Source organism: Abramis brama, assembly GCF_963993115.1.
Source record: "Abramis brama genome assembly, chromosome: 1".
NCBI lineage: Eukaryota > Metazoa > Chordata > Actinopteri > Cypriniformes > Leuciscidae > Abramis > Abramis brama.
Window position 1 is genome coordinate 19,662,626 of NC_139963.1, and position 15,736 is coordinate 19,678,361.

Below are 15,736 nucleotides of genomic sequence, written 5' to 3' on the forward strand. Positions count from 1 at the left end.
ATATCACGTTTGCACTCGTGCTATTCGAGACAAAACCAGCACTCGTGTGAAATTGCGCTCATTATTCACGTGATATTGCTTAACTTTATCATATGATATAAATATGAGACAAAAGTTGTGCTGTTTAATATTTTTGTGGAAACCTTGATACATTTTCTTTTTAGGATCCTTTGATGAATATGAAGTTCAAAAGAGCAGCATATATTTGAAATAGAAATCTTCTGTAACATTATAAATTGTGACACTGGACCACAAAACCAGTCACAAGGGTACATTTTTTGTAATCTGAATAAATAATAATGAGCTGAATAAATAAGCTTTCCATTGATGTATGGTTTGTTAGGATAGGACAAAATTTGGCCGATACAACTATTTGAAAATCTGGAATCTGAAGGTGCAAAAAAAATCTAAACATTGAGAAAATCACCTTTAAAGTTGTTCATTTATGTTCTTTTATTGATTTTATATTAAAAAAAAACTAAAAATTACTAACCCCAAACTTTTGAACGGTTTATTTTAATTTAAATTGAGTGCATTGAAGTCACCATGAAATCAAATTTGACAGTTCTTGTTTTTTTTTTATGGAATTTTACAGTATTTATTATAAATGATTTATCTGTGCACATCATTATTTTTATATCCCAAAAGGGGGTCACAACTTCCGTGTCGACTTTAAAATGTGGTTGTCGCTCTCAGTTTCACTACGTACATAGCCAATGTCATTGACATGGTGTTGCATTTGCTCTTTCTTACCTCTGTGTGCCGCAGGTGAAGGGAATTATACTCTCGCTTGAGTTCAGCCTCTCGCTCCTCTAATCGACTTACTGAGAAAGATAGATTAAATGAAGCATGATTAGTTCAGCAGTACAAGAGTGCTTGATTACTACAAGATTTTAGTTGCAGTTCAGTTCACAAGTACTTACAAGTCTCTTTCTTTTTTACAATCAACTGCTTTTAAAAAACTTTGAAAGAGAATATTTGGGCTTGTCATCTCTTTGCATGCAAACATGCAACATTTGCAGTGTCTTATAAACACACGTTACATGCCACATAGAAGCTCTGAAGAAGAGCCTAGACCTAAATGAGGACAGAGAAACGAGGGTGATTTATTCCAGTCTTCAACATAACACAGGTTAAAATGTCCCAAATGACCAAAGACGATCCGCCGCTCACCGTTTCACTGTAAAACCATGTGAGAGAGCTTGCCACTTTAAAGGTACAATAGGTGATTCTCTACAGAATTGTTTTGTTATGCTGGTTGAAAGTCTCCTCATATCCTGATAGCAATCACAATGTTAAAGAGTAACTCTTGCCAAATTGCAACCTAGGGTCTTTTTGTTAATCTACCCGAATCAAACATTCGTGTAAAAACATAATTAGAATGGAAACGCCACTTCTAAGATTGACCGTATTTTCGTTTTCGGTCAAAATGCCTTTTGAATGGGAGTGCTTGGGGCACTACAGTGATAGTATCAAAATCTCTATTTTTAAAACAGTAAGAAGGCTCGACACAACATGAAACTTTGTATCACCAGGGGCTCTACACATGAACTCGAGCATTGACAACATAAATCTTTCCATCTTTACTCTCCTCATGTTACGCTGCATTCGGAGATCAACTACTTTTGACTGACAAAATTCCAGCCACCGGAAACACTAACTGATAAAGTGAGTCGTACAAAACCTTTTTTTTTAGTAAACTCTGTGTACACAAACAATGTTCTCAATGCTCAAGTTCATGTGTAGAGGCCCTGGTGATACTTCAAGCAAAGTTTCATGTTGTGTCGAGCCTTTAAAAATAGCGATTTTGATGCTATCACTGTAGTGCCCCAAGCACTCCTATTCAAAAGGCAATTTGACCGAAAACGAAAATACGGTCAATCTTAAAAGTAGCGTTTCCATTATAATTATGCTTTTACACTAATGTTTGACTCAGGTAGATTAACAAAAATAGCATTGCAATTTGGCGAGAGTTACCCTTTAAGCAGTCTTAATGTATTTTTATAAATATATATCATCTGTGGAAGGTGTAGGACCCTAAAATGCTTGTTCAATCATTGCATTCGGTCCGAATGAAATAATAACATGTGTTCCCTATCAGTCAATGTGTGTTTGTATACCACTGTTCACACAGACATCATATGCCATCAGCGCGTTCAAGTACACTGTGTAGACAGAGCGAGAATGGCATGCAAACAACCTAACTTTCCTTCTGAACCGTACAATTACAAGTACATTTACATACATTTACATACTTGTACAAACCGTACAAGTACATTTCAGGTTTAACTGTACAGTTCTATGTACTGCAGACTTTGCCCTATGCAGACAATTCTGTGAGATTCGACTGTGTTGTCCTGAAATCGCATATGAATAAAGCTGAAATACAGTGCATTCTTTCCTTAATGTCAACAGGTCACCTTCTGAACTGGAGTCATTTCACAATCATATACTATGCAAGCAAGTGCTTCTCTTTCTCCGCTCACTGTACTATCAAGTTTTCTCGCCGTTGAATGACACATGATGTAATCCAATAAAGTTGTCTCTGGTCATCTCTCTTGTGGTCATGTGTTTCGGAGGAGGCGTGGTTTTGGACGCGATTTGCAGGGAGGGTGGGATCGTATGCTTTCAATGCTAGCAGGCTAAATTTAGCATTTCCCTGATCACCTATTGCACTTTTAAACTAGCCTGAAACCAGATTTTATATAGGCCGAGTAAGGCCTATAAAAAAACACTTGCAGTTCTGTAGAGGATAGTCACACAGGATATTAAACAGGCTTGATTTAAGAGGTGACACAAAGACATAATCCACTTTTAGCTGTTAGGTTTAAATCTAAGCCTGCAGCAGAACTGCCCAATGCATCCCGCCTACAGTAATTCACTGTCTACTACATACTTAATTTCAGCACAGTGATTTCAAGTAGAACTGATATCCAGTTCAAATCTCAGACAAGGGTTTGCTGGCAATTCACTATTAATTAATGCCAGAATTAATTCATTAGTGCCAGATTAAAACAGCAGACATCCATAATTAGCATGTATTGGTGCTTGACTAATATCATTATCACCCACGGGCATCTTGTGGAGCACGGGCCAATTCTAGCACACACTCGGTCTGAACTGACCCTGTTTTAGCTTCTCCTTTTATTTTTTTTACAGATGTTTTTGAACAACAATACATGAGTAATGATATTCAGGGCCACAGAAAACACAGCACTTAATAAGACTGAAGAGATGAATCACATTAATTCAAAACCAGACTAAACTCTCTTCAGGGTTCGTACAGATTCCTGGACTTTCAAGGACTTTTCAAGCACTCCTTTTTTGGATTTCAAGGACTACAATCAGCACTTATCAAACAATATCTTTATTATTTTTATTTATTTTATTTGTTTGTACTCAAATTACAGATATCAGATCTCTGACGTTTCACTTCATAGAGATAAATCCATTGACAATCCATTTTTTTCAATGAAATTAATTTCACATATATCGTATTTAAATAATTTAATCACCTTTTAAGTACCTCTTCAAAAAATATGGATGTTTTCCAGGACTTAAATTTCAAAAAGTCAAATTCAAGTATTTAAAGCACTTTAAGAACCTTGTACGAACCCCGTCTCTTACACAAAGCCAGACTACACTAGTGGTGCAAATATTTGCTCTGACGATTTCAATTCAGATTTCAAATCTTTTCACATTAATGACTCACAGTCCATGAGGAATCAAACAGCCATATATTGAAGCCAAAGAAAATGTCAACTCTTTCCTGTGCAAATGGGCAACTTTACATTATCACTGATCCATTAATGGGATCAGTAGAATGGGTTGAGGAGAGAGAGCAGATTGAATGATGGGACGCTACTCTATTATATGGACCATGTGTGAAGAGCACTGTAAACCAATACTTCACACAAACAGCTAAATTGCATAGAATGGATTATATCCATTTGATATTAAAGGATTATTTCACCGCTGTGAAAATGGGCATTCTATATAACATGTCGGCCTATACAGTAGAAAGGTGAACCAATTTTTGAAATCAGTGCTACCTGACTAGAGAAAACAGCAAAAAAAGGCTGTTGTCTTTCCTTTTGCCAATTAGGTGGGAAAACTTCAACACCCACAATGCATTAGGCATGTTGCCATCCAAGGCCACTCCCACCGGTCTGCTATGGATACGCTTAACCAGAGACAAATATCGCCTTGCTTTAGTAGGATATACTTCTTAGCAAACTTTTAGTTATTATGGTGTCGATGGTGTCGAATTTTTGTTCCCAGCTGCAAAAATTCAAAATTCAGCGAAGTTAAACTTTATAACAGAAGGACTTTTTAAGCAGATACATGGACATTAAACGTCAGAAAGACGTATGTATGAAGGTTCTAAATATCGTCAGATCATGGAAGTGTAAGAGTAAACGAGAACAGGAAACAAAAGCAGGTGATTCTTACTCTGGTCAGCATAGTTCTTGATCTTCAGCTCCAGCTGACGGGAATGTGATCCCAGGCTTTCCAGATGGTTCTGCAAGTCCTTCTTCTCTTGCTCCTGGGAATCTTCAAATTCAATGAACTTCTGCTCACAGAAAACACAAAAGAAAAAATTAAACATATGCATAATACATTGTGGAAGAAATTTAATGTTCTATTATGTTTGCACTTAATTATATTCATAGAATCCTAGAAATATGATGGTAATTAGATTAATGTGGTGTCGATACATATTCTTATTAATATATGTATGTGTATGTCCTTGTATATGACCAGACAAAAGTTAATGTGACTGAATGTATGACCGAGACAGAGACCATTCAAGGGTTTAATATGATTAAGTATGATCATATAAACAATCTAAACAATATGTTAGTTATGGCTAAGATGTATCTTGATGTAGCCTCGGGAAAAAAACCTTGGGGGAGGAACAACTATAAAGAATGAAGGATACCCCCCACTCGTTGTCACACTCTGCAGGCACTTTATAATGACTGTATGACTGCTGATCTTTCCTTGCAAGGGAATAAATAATTGTTAAAGACAATTGATACCTGTTTGTCTCTTATTCAGTGATGTAAAATTGTTTGCCACTACAACATTTATTTTTAGAATAGCCAACAGGCGTTACAGGATATTTTATTTAAAGTAAAGGAACATTTTCAGTCTTGTACATTTTCATGAATCATCAATATTTTTGGTCTTATTAATTTTGCATATATCTGCTCAAATAAACTTCAGTTAGCTAGCATATTGATTGTACCCTTAAACTAAAAGCTACAAAACTTCAAGCAGAAAAAAAACATGAATGATTTCTACTAAGTAGAAGAATAGATGAATATTGTTTTTACAGATCTTTATGCCTTTTTACAGGCTAAGGAACAAGTTTAAAATGTCAAATCTATCAAGACTGAAAAGCAGAAAAGTTTTCCAAGGATTTAATTTAATGAAGTACGTCCAATTTTTTTGTACAAATACATATGTAACCAAATCTATGATGTGAAATGTCGATAACTGGTTGACCGATGTGACTGAAGCTTTTCTCAATAGCCGATGCTGCTGATATCTAGAGAGCACAGTCATTGACAGAATGCCGATAAATGATTTAATGATAGCAAATTAACAACACTGCCGAATGTACAAAAACGTGCTTTTCACAATATTTACTCACCAAATTCACTAAAACGTAGGAGACTGTAATGGTTTTTTTCAGTATTCTTTGATGAATAGATCAATTTATTGCATTTATTTATTGCATTTATTTGAAATAGAAATTGTAATACTATAAATGTCTTTACTGTCACTTTAAAAAAAAAATCGTACTGATCCCAAACTTTCGACTAGTAGTGTATGAAAACAGCAAAAGGTGCATTATGCACTGACAAGAAAACGGTCTGTTTCACAAGAAAAATACAGTTTGAATCCAGCAGCAAGAGTTTTTCAGCATGGTCACAGCAAAGGATCCTTTACCTGGAAGTAATATCTTTAATATTTTCCCTAATTAGAATCTCTCTCCTACAGAACATGTCTGGAGTACAGGGGTCTCCTGGAGAGCCTGGTGCAGTGTGAGCATCTGATAAAGAGGAGCTGTTTCAGTGTCACTTTAGGTTCCCGTCACACTGGCACACAAAACTCATTCAGCACTCCAACCCCCCCCCCCACCCCCCCGAGCACGGAGATCAACAAACATATGGTTCAAGTCACATTCAATTCCCAATCATTTCCAGTGCAGCACAGCACTCGCACAAACACGTAAAGTGAAGGAAGTTTAAGATAAAACATACACTAAACAGACATGATAAATTACAAGTTCTGTTTTCTGAGTAAATATTCTGAGAAACAAGGTGCCATGTCATCTTAAATCAATAAATTATAAATATGCATTATATCAGACATTATGCTCTCTAGAGATTAAAAATATCAGCATCTGCCATGGAAAAACCCAAATTAACTCATTCAAATACGAAATATACACTGATGATGAGCCAAAACATGAGCAGTCACGGGTGAAGTGAATATCGTTGATCATCTCGTAACAAGCACACACATTAAGATCTGGGTAGATTAGATAGAAAGCAAACAATCAGTTCTCGTAATCAACATGTTGGATGCAGGAGAAATGGGCAGGAATAAAGATCTGAGCGACTTTGACACGGGCCAAACTGTTCTGGCAAGGCTCAGAATATCTCTGAAACAGAGAGGCTTGTGTGTCGCTCTCGGTCAGCAGTGATGAGGGTTTATCAGCAGAGTTCGAGGAGGTACGAACCTCAAACCAAACAGGGTGTTAGACGCCCAAGACTCATCAGTGCACGAGGGCAATGAACGCTGTTCCGTCTGGTCTGAGCCAACAGGAGGTGTACAGTGGCACACAACATTTTAATGATGGTCATGGGAGGAATGTGTCACAACACACAGTACATCACACTCTGCTGCGTATGGGGCTGCGTGGACACTGACCAATCAGAGAGATGATGACCTCTGTCCACCAGCGAAAGTGTCTGAACTGGACCTTAAAGCAGTGGAAGACGTTCGCCTGGTCCGAGGAGTCCTGTTTTCTTTTACATCATGTGGACGTTCTCAATAAACCCAGTTTAGTCTGGTACGTGTGCAGCGTTTACCTGGGGAAGTGATGCATTGTGGGACGACGACGATGGAGGGAGTGTGACGCTCTGGACAATGTTCTGCTGGGAAACCCTGAGTCCGGCCATTCATGTGGACGTAAATTTGACACGTGTCACCTATAACTAAACATTGTAGCAGAGCAGGTACACCCCTTCATGACACTGGTGTTCCCTGGTGGAAGAGTCTCTTTCGGCAGGATAATGCACATGATGAAGAGTTCAAGGTGTTGCCCCAATTGAACATCTGTAAAATGTGCTGGACCAAGCTGGACTTTGCGACCTACAGTCAGCGCTATTTTAGCAGCATACGGAGGACCAACAACATATTAGACAGGTGCTCATATCATAATGTTTTGGCTCATCCGAGTAGTGTAGTATATAGTGGCCCAGTTTCACAGACAGGGCTTAGATTAAGCCAGAATTAGGCCTTAGTTCAATTAGGACATTTAAGTAGCTTTTATAAACGTGCCTTGGATAAAACTTGAGACAAAACAATGGCACTGACATATTTGAGTGCATTGTCAGTGCAAGTTGCTTCAGTTAAAACAGGGACTAGCATAAGCCTCGTCTGTGAAACCGTGAGAGTACGTATAGTTTAATCTTTGGTCTCATTTTGAATTTGCAGGCATGATTGACACTGTTGTTATCCTTAATTAAAACTAAAACATTTTCAGTAATCAAAATAAAAGCTGAAATTAACTAAAATATAAATATTAGATAAAAAATAGAAAAATGTAAATGAAAATAAGTTAAGTTGAAATACTAAAATAATTCAAACTGAAAAAAGAAAAAAATTAAATAAAAAATTACTAAAACAAAAAAAAATCTAATGAAGACAGAAAATCTAAGGCTAATTCAACTTAACAGTGTATAAATAATATTAAATTAGCACACTGGATTAAGACAGCACAGTACAACACATGATTACTATTTTTCAGTAAGAAAATATCAAACAGTATGAAAATGAAAAACCTAAACCAAATTATCCTAAATAGTCTTAAAAGTTTCTCTGGTATTTCAGTGAGATGAAAGGCGAGTAAAAGATCAGTGTTCACCACTGAATATTGATCACAACAACCGTATGTCACTCTTCTGGAAGTGAAACCAGTCTGTCATAATAGGATGTATCCTAGATCCCGTATCAGTTCACACAGGGATTAATGGAGCTCATGGCTCATTTGTGTTTTGGTTGGAGAATGCGGCCGGCATATTGCTCATAATCCCAGTTAACTGTCACTGTCTCAGGAACACATGAAGCCATTGAGCAGCCTTAATCTGTCCAAAGTCAGGCTTACACACGTTGAGAACTGTACAATGCTGTGTAATCTTATTTCCAAAAGAGATTAGAGTCACATCAAAGAATTTACTCATGTAATCAACTATGAAAGGTTCATATCATAACATAATTTAACACAAATGAATGACACATCGTAGGTTTAATGTGGGAAAAGACTTTAAAAATACTTTTCTGCATGTCGACAGACTGTTGCATCAAAATCCAGAAACATATGGGAGACTTAAATTGGAATAGCTGGCAAACTTTTGACTCGTCATGAATATTTGCCAGGGTAGCTAAGATTATATTTTGAAATATATTATATTATAAAAAAAAAAATATTAGATTAGATTAAGCCAGGATTAGAATTTAGGCCTTCGTTCAATTTAAGTAGCTTTTATAAACGTACCTTAAAAACATTACTGGTGCATCTTGAATGAAATAATGGCAGTGACATATTTTAAGATTTGTAAGTACAAGTTGCATCAGTTGAAACGGCTCAAACATGCATTTTAGTCTGAGACTAGCTTAAGCCTTGTCTGTGAAACCGGGGGTTAAAGTTTTGGTTACAAAACAAAAAGCCATTAAACATCCCAACCATTATCGCCCAGAAAAAAAGAAGGAAAAACACCTGACATGCTGTCACACTACATGGGGTAAGTTGTCACAGTTGGAAACCATAATTAAATAACCTAAAATAGGCTAAATTGGCTAAAATTTAAATATTAAAGAATTATGAAACAAAACAATCAGACAAATAAAGTATAACCTTTGCAACACATGACAACTTGCATAACTTGACATATTTTGAACAAACAAGACCACTTCTAAAGAAAACAATTGGACTTTTGACTCAAAGCTTGTCCTAATCTATTATATTTGTCTAAAAAAACTGGTATTGTATTACAAATATTCTTGTCTCTTTGCCGAATTGCTTTTCGTTCCTATTTTGTAAGTCGCTTTGGATAAAAGTGTCTATAAATGTATAAATGTGATTTAAAAACCCATTGTGACAACTTGCCCCAGTCTCTCCCATATGGCACTGAGGCAAGCATCTCTGTAGTTTGCATGGTAAGCAAACAAGCAGGTTGCATGTTGTTTGTTTTGTGCATTGATGTTATGTTGTTTTCCATCTCTGGCCTTTATTTATAAGCGTGCAAACAACATTGTGGTGCCATTTAAGCTTGTACATTAAGTTCTCCCCATCAGCCAGGACAAGGACACAGTGATGAATGTTAAAAACAAACATGCATTGATGATAATGCTTTTTATTGATTGATTTCTTGAGGCCCAAGACTGACTCATCGTCGAAGGGCACTGGCTAGTAAACAAGGCACGGTGAGATGACAAAGCCGTTCGTGCACGTGCAGCTGCCGTGATGCTGCAACAAAAACAAAGATGCCAAGCTCCCGTTTTCCCCGCTGATGTCAACTGATGGATCTCCTTCACTCACTCACTCACTCACTCACCTCCTCTGCGTGTTTCCTCAGCGCTTTCTCGCGCTCGTACTGTGTGATCAGCTGCTCGTTGTCCTCCTTCAGGAGCTCCAGCTCCACTTCATGCTCCTGGTTCTCGGCGAACACGGTGTCGAGGTTCTCCAGCACCGCCACGACCAGCGGCATCAGCTCTTTCACCACGTCCTCGTCGTATTTGCGAATAAGCCTCTCGAATTCGCGGTAGATGGAGTTGGCGAGGCCCGAGACTCTCTCCGACATGATCGCCGATGTCCCCGGGTCGTCCTGGTACACAACTCCGTCATCCAACTCCATTTTCCTTCCTCTTCTTTGAATGTCCTAGATTTAAACCGCCGCTATTCCAACCAACGTGCCCTGAGATATGTTGAGAACAAATGCGGATATATATATACCCGTTATATTCTCCGACACACTGCCACAAGGATCCCACGTAAGTCCGGAGTCCCTCCCTCCCTGGAACTAACCGGCCGATGTATTACGTGGAATATTTTCCCGCGGTCGACCGACAACAGTCGCGAGTTCAGTTGTTGACCAGACAGTCGCGCGGTGACGTCACGCTACATATATCGTTATTAAACCTGTCCCATTACATTATACCTGCCGTTAGTTTTTAAATCACAACATTTCGACATCGGAATTAATCAGTTTATCATAACTGAGCATGATAATTTCCATAATTAGAGTGTTCTTGACAAGATCGCAGAGTGCGAATTACAGTGTCTTAATCATAAACTGTAAAAAAAAATATATATATATTTTTAATAAATACATTAAATTAATAAATACATTTAAAAACGGTAAATAGTCGCGATCGGAAAAAAAATGCTGGGTTGATTTAATCCATGTTTGGGTCAAATATGGACAAACCCAACCGTTGGTTTAAATTTTTAACAAAACTTATTTAACATTTTTGATTATTATTATTATTTATTTTTTTTTAGTTTGTCCATATTTGACACACGTATGGGTTGAAACAACCCAGCATTTTTAGAGTGAGTATACTGTAGTAAGATGGCCGGTTACTAATTTCAAGTAATGTAATCTCTAATCATTTTATGTATTCTGACTACTTTTTTGATTACATTTTAGATCACTTTTTACCTTACTCGTTATAAGTAATTTTAAAATAAAAACAATCATTTACAATATAAATAACGTGAATTTGTATATTTTAATGTGTTTGAAAGACAAAAGACTTTAAATGACCCACTGAGTTTTAATTCAAGTAATTAATGTGCTCGTCAGGAGCTGATGATTAGATATGCAATGTTGAGAAAATCAGTGGTAAATGTTTGAATGCTTGTTCACTATAAGGGATCAATGGATCACTGTGGTGGCCATTGTTTTTTAATTGGATCTGAACCAATTATTCATTGATGTTTTCACTGCTGTACACTCACAAATCCATATAGAACTAGTGTTCAGTTACTGTTGTGAAATAAATAACTAAAATACTGCATGCATAGTTATTATAAAAGAATGACCAAAAGAAATACATCGCATCACAGTTTTGGCATATATAGTCAAAATAAAATGCCCCAATTAAGCATTTTATTCATGCATTTAATTTGAATATATATGCCAAAACTGTGATGTGATGTTATATGTTACTCTTTCTTTTGCTCATTCTTTTATACTTAAAACTGCATGCATGATTATTGAGAAATTACATGGAACATAACTTTTAAAAATGTATCACACCACAGGACCATTTAAATTGAGCTAGCGAAAACAAAATCGTGAATAAAAATGTTGAAAATTTGATCATAAGCACCATCAACACTGATATTGTTTAATTTTTGTATTGCAAAACATTTCAATTTATTTCTTGTTATCTGCATCTTATAATAACTGTAAAACAATGGAATATACCAAGTAAAACTGTCAACAGAATTTAGACAACTGACTTAAAAAACCACAAAGTAATAACACACAAAATCGTGTCCCTTAAAATATTTATTGGAGACATGTAAAAACTAGAAAAAAAATAACTGTAAACCCTAGAGGAATGATGAGAGAGGGGAAAACAATGGGGATGTTGAACAAAGAAACAAAAAAATACTAAGCTACAAAACTTATATTCACTCCAATATGTGCTTTGACAGTATCCACACCACTAGATTTAATGGTCTTACCATAAATTACTGCATTTCAACAAGCTGATGTTTGCAGGAAATAACTGAATATTTAAACAACCTTGCTTTAACATCACATATCATTGATAAATGTTGACATCCTAAATAAAATGATATGGATCACACAAGGAGAATTGTGCCGAATGAAATATGAAACATTATTTACAGTTGACTCGTTGCTATTGGGGCCATCAGCACGAATGCTTATGTACATAAACCGAAAGACGAATTATAAGGCATTTATGTGAAAAGATGAAACCTCAATTTTCAGTGGTGGCTAAACCTCTCATTTAAGTAAAGTGTGATTTTACCACATTTACACTGTGGGGGAGAAGGAAAAAAACGAATGGGATACAATAACTTGAATTGTTGGACACACATTTCATCGTCCCTCTTAAATCAGGAAAGAACTTATTTGACACTCTGGGAACCATTTCCAATCATGGACAAATTTACAATGACGCATTTAGTGTGTACAATGCACCGTTCAATATTCAATATTTCAATACACCTTGCATATAGAAAAGTTTTTTCTTCTTTTTCTTTTTAATAGCAATAAAAAAAAGTATCGCAAGATGCTAAAGACAGAAGAAAACGTCCTCGTTTCTGTAAGGGGATGGTTGGTGTCCAGGCGCAGAGAAATAAATCAGTGATTGAACTGGCGTTATGTGTTCTTTGTCTTGGGCATCTTGCGGTGGCATCATTGGCTTGTGCCCCTCTATAAGTCTGACGGAGACACAGCTCTCTTCTTTGGCACTTAGGCTGGTAGACTCAGCTTCTTTCCTTTCAGCACTGTGGCGAAGACAAAAGATTCAAAAAATAAAGCATAAAAAAGGGCTTTTCATCCTAAAACAAGCCAAAATCTACAGATAAAAGCCAAACAAGTGCTTAAACTGTAATTAATACATGCATCAATTAATTATCTGTCAATAAAGGGTTATTTTACAGTGTCCTTGTTACACGATACATGTAGTTATTATGCAACAACTATAAATTATGCATAATTACAGGCAACTAATCTAATCCTAACCCTAGTGCCCTATACATGTGTATGTATGTGTGTATGTATGTGTATATATATATATATATGTATGTATGTGTGTGTATATAAAAAGTTGATTTTATCCTGACTTTAATGTCCACCCAAGCATAATGTCATTTCACACCCACGACCCCTACATAGGTGTGAGTGCATACAAACTGACCTTTTGTGACGTAAAGGTAGAAGAAGTCACAATAGAGAATAGTCTGGACAACCCCAGCCACGATGGCGATCATGTCAAAGAAGCCCTCGAAGTAGAACCTCCAGATCCAGTTGAAGAGGTAGAGGGCGCGATAGACCCCCAGACAGAACAGATAGTGGGTAGTGATGGTCTCCGCCTCGCCCGTCTTGCTAATCATAAAGAGCTGAGGCAGGATGGCCACCGACTCCAGGTAGATGGAAAAGGTCCACAGAATCTGTCATGAAGATATTTTGAGCACAGGTCAGTTTCATTTACAAAAAAAAAAAATTGATTTCTTTACATTTCTAAACGCCATGAGACTTGGAGAAACTATAATTTGATCCTTAGGGGAGGAATTTTTAGCAGCATCTAGTGGTGAGGTTGCGAATTGCAACCAACAGAAGTTACGACGGCCGACAGGAAAAGATGTCGTCGTCTGAGACCGCAGAGAGTAGCCAGTTCAGCAATGAGGTTTCTTTACAAAGATAAATTAAGAAATTATGTCAACTTAATTATTCAGTAAAACGATATGTTATTGTTACTTGTTCATCATTGTGTCAGTGTTTTATTCGCTGACTTTAGCAAGCTTCTTTGTACGAAGAACAACAGTGACGAAACGCGTTTGTCCGTTTAGGGCTACCGTAGAAACATGTCGGCGCATTCAATGTAAGGTGTATGTAGATTGAAATGGCTCATTCTAAGGTAATAAAAACATAACAGTTCATTAAGTAAGGTCTTTATTCACCACTGAAAACATAGTTATGTATATGATATTGCATTTCTGTCAACAGATCATCCTAAATATTACACAATGCACCTTTAATCTGTTTATAATTTGCTTTTATTTCGATATTTATTTTATTTCAAGTAAGACAAGTAGCAAGACTAGTCTTATTTTTGATTAATTATTGTTATTGCATGATTGGTATTTGCAAATGTGCAGTGAAGAGTCTAATAATCACCTCCAACGGAGAGAAGTCGTGGTTGACCAGAAAGGCGAGACCTCCCACTGGAACCACCAGAAACTCCACTCTGAAAGTGTCATGGTTTCCATCATAGGTCGCCCTGAATTTAGCATAGATCAGGTAGACAGTGGCATAGGCACAGCCAACGTAGATGATCTGTTTCAACAGAACAGAAGCACACAACTGATTAACAGTGCACATATAAACACACTCAACTGTTTACTTGGATGTGGCAATTTAAGATTGGCAAATGTATTGATGTGTGCATGTAAAGGTTCACTCTATGCATTTACCTTCATGCAAGAGTTGTAAAGAGAAATGAAGGATGTCAGGAGATCCAGGTATCGTGTGGTGAACACCAAGGCGAAGAGTATCTGGCTCTTCCCAGAGATACCTGGGGATTAAAACACTTACACTCAGACAACCACTTATAAGAGCACACAACAGCGGTATTTACTGAAGACTGAGCTCATAAACACTTCAAAAGGGTTGCATGTAGGTTCTCTAGGGACCAAAAGAAGGAAGACCATATATCTAGACTACCCAGGTGACCCATCCTTGCATAGCCCACACAAAACCATATGCACTGCCACGTCAAGGCAAGGAATGCAATGCACTTCAGGAATGTAAGGCAAATAAATGGATGTATGGATATAAATGGTATTTATATAAAAATAAAAAAAATGGATGTAAATTAAGATGTATGACTTCAACTATATAAAAAGCACTTATTTGATTCTCACAATTCAAGATATGAAGATGCAACTTGTCCTTTACATGGTAAAACGGTATGTGTATATATATATATAAACCAAGTAATCTAATATTAAACAGCAGTTAGTTAGTAAGTAGGCCTTAAATTCAGCTAATTTAGCCACTTTACTGAGAACAAGGCTGTCATGTAGCCTGTACCTTCAAATATATATATAAGCAAACATTTGCGTCACAACATGTTATATACATACAGATCTGCCCATTCAAACCCAAATTGAATTTTAATTCAACAACAAAAATCTAGACCAGCTGCTTTCAAATCAAGCTAAACTAGCTTGCATGCTACACAAATTACTTCATTTTATGCTTCATGCTTTAATATTAAATCATAAAGACTTTTCCGGGCAGCTCAACCCAGTTTAAAGTCTTCCCTGTCTTTGATAAACACGAGTATTAAGTATGAAATGAATGAGACGAGTATAATTCGTGTGAGTTTAGCTCACCTGCGCAGGACCTGGTCTTCCATATCTTGAGCAGCAGGATGATGATGGCCGCTAGATGAGACAGATCTCCAGTCAGCCTAAAGATATTCATGGTGATTTTTTTCTCTCTGGCTGGTTTTAGTGGGGTTAAAGAGAGCTCGGGGTGAGTGAAGTAATTGCGAACCGGCTGAGTGCCGATCTCCAGAAGAGCATTCCTCCACGAAATATGGCGAATGAGGGGCGACGTGGCCGGTGGACGTGACGTGGCCAACAGCGAAATCGCAATGAATGCTGGGAGTAGTAGTTCATGCAGCCGCGAGCTCCACGAGTCGAACCCTAACCACGCCCCAGGCTCCC

At 37.1% G+C, this 15,736-nt stretch overlaps 2 protein-coding genes across 12 annotated transcripts in view; both read right to left on the reverse strand.

Annotated features, from left to right (window-relative positions):
- The window catches only part of spag9a (sperm associated antigen 9a), a 40,295-nt gene extending 29,956 nt beyond the window's left edge, over positions 1–10,339 (reverse strand). For 9 of the 11 annotated variants that reach the window (XM_084116329.1, XM_084116328.1, XM_084116336.1 and 6 more), the window contains exons 1-3: positions 9,855–10,300; positions 4,453–4,573; positions 754–824 (exon numbers count right to left, since the gene is read on the reverse strand). In XM_084116329.1, coding sequence (XP_083972455.1) covers positions 754–824; positions 4,453–4,573; positions 9,855–10,154 — 492 coding nt within the window. In that variant the 5' untranslated portion in view covers positions 10,155–10,300. Of the gene's footprint in view, positions 1–753; positions 825–4,452; positions 4,574–9,854 lie in introns of all 11 variants that reach the window. The other 2 variants (XM_084116337.1, XM_084116334.1) reach the window with 2 other exon arrangements.
- A 1,459-nt stretch (positions 10,340–11,798) lies between these two features.
- On the reverse strand, positions 11,799–15,663 carry kdelr2a (KDEL endoplasmic reticulum protein retention receptor 2a). Its single transcript, XM_084135849.1, has 5 exons — positions 15,401–15,663; positions 14,477–14,577; positions 14,181–14,339; positions 13,201–13,453; positions 11,799–12,787 (listed from the first exon to the last, which is right to left on the reverse strand). The coding sequence occupies exons 1-5, from the start codon at positions 15,489–15,491 to the stop codon at positions 12,753–12,755; spliced, it is 639 nt and encodes a 212-aa protein (XP_083991975.1). The 5' UTR covers positions 15,492–15,663; the 3' UTR covers positions 11,799–12,752.
- Positions 15,664–15,736: the final 73 nt, after the last annotated feature.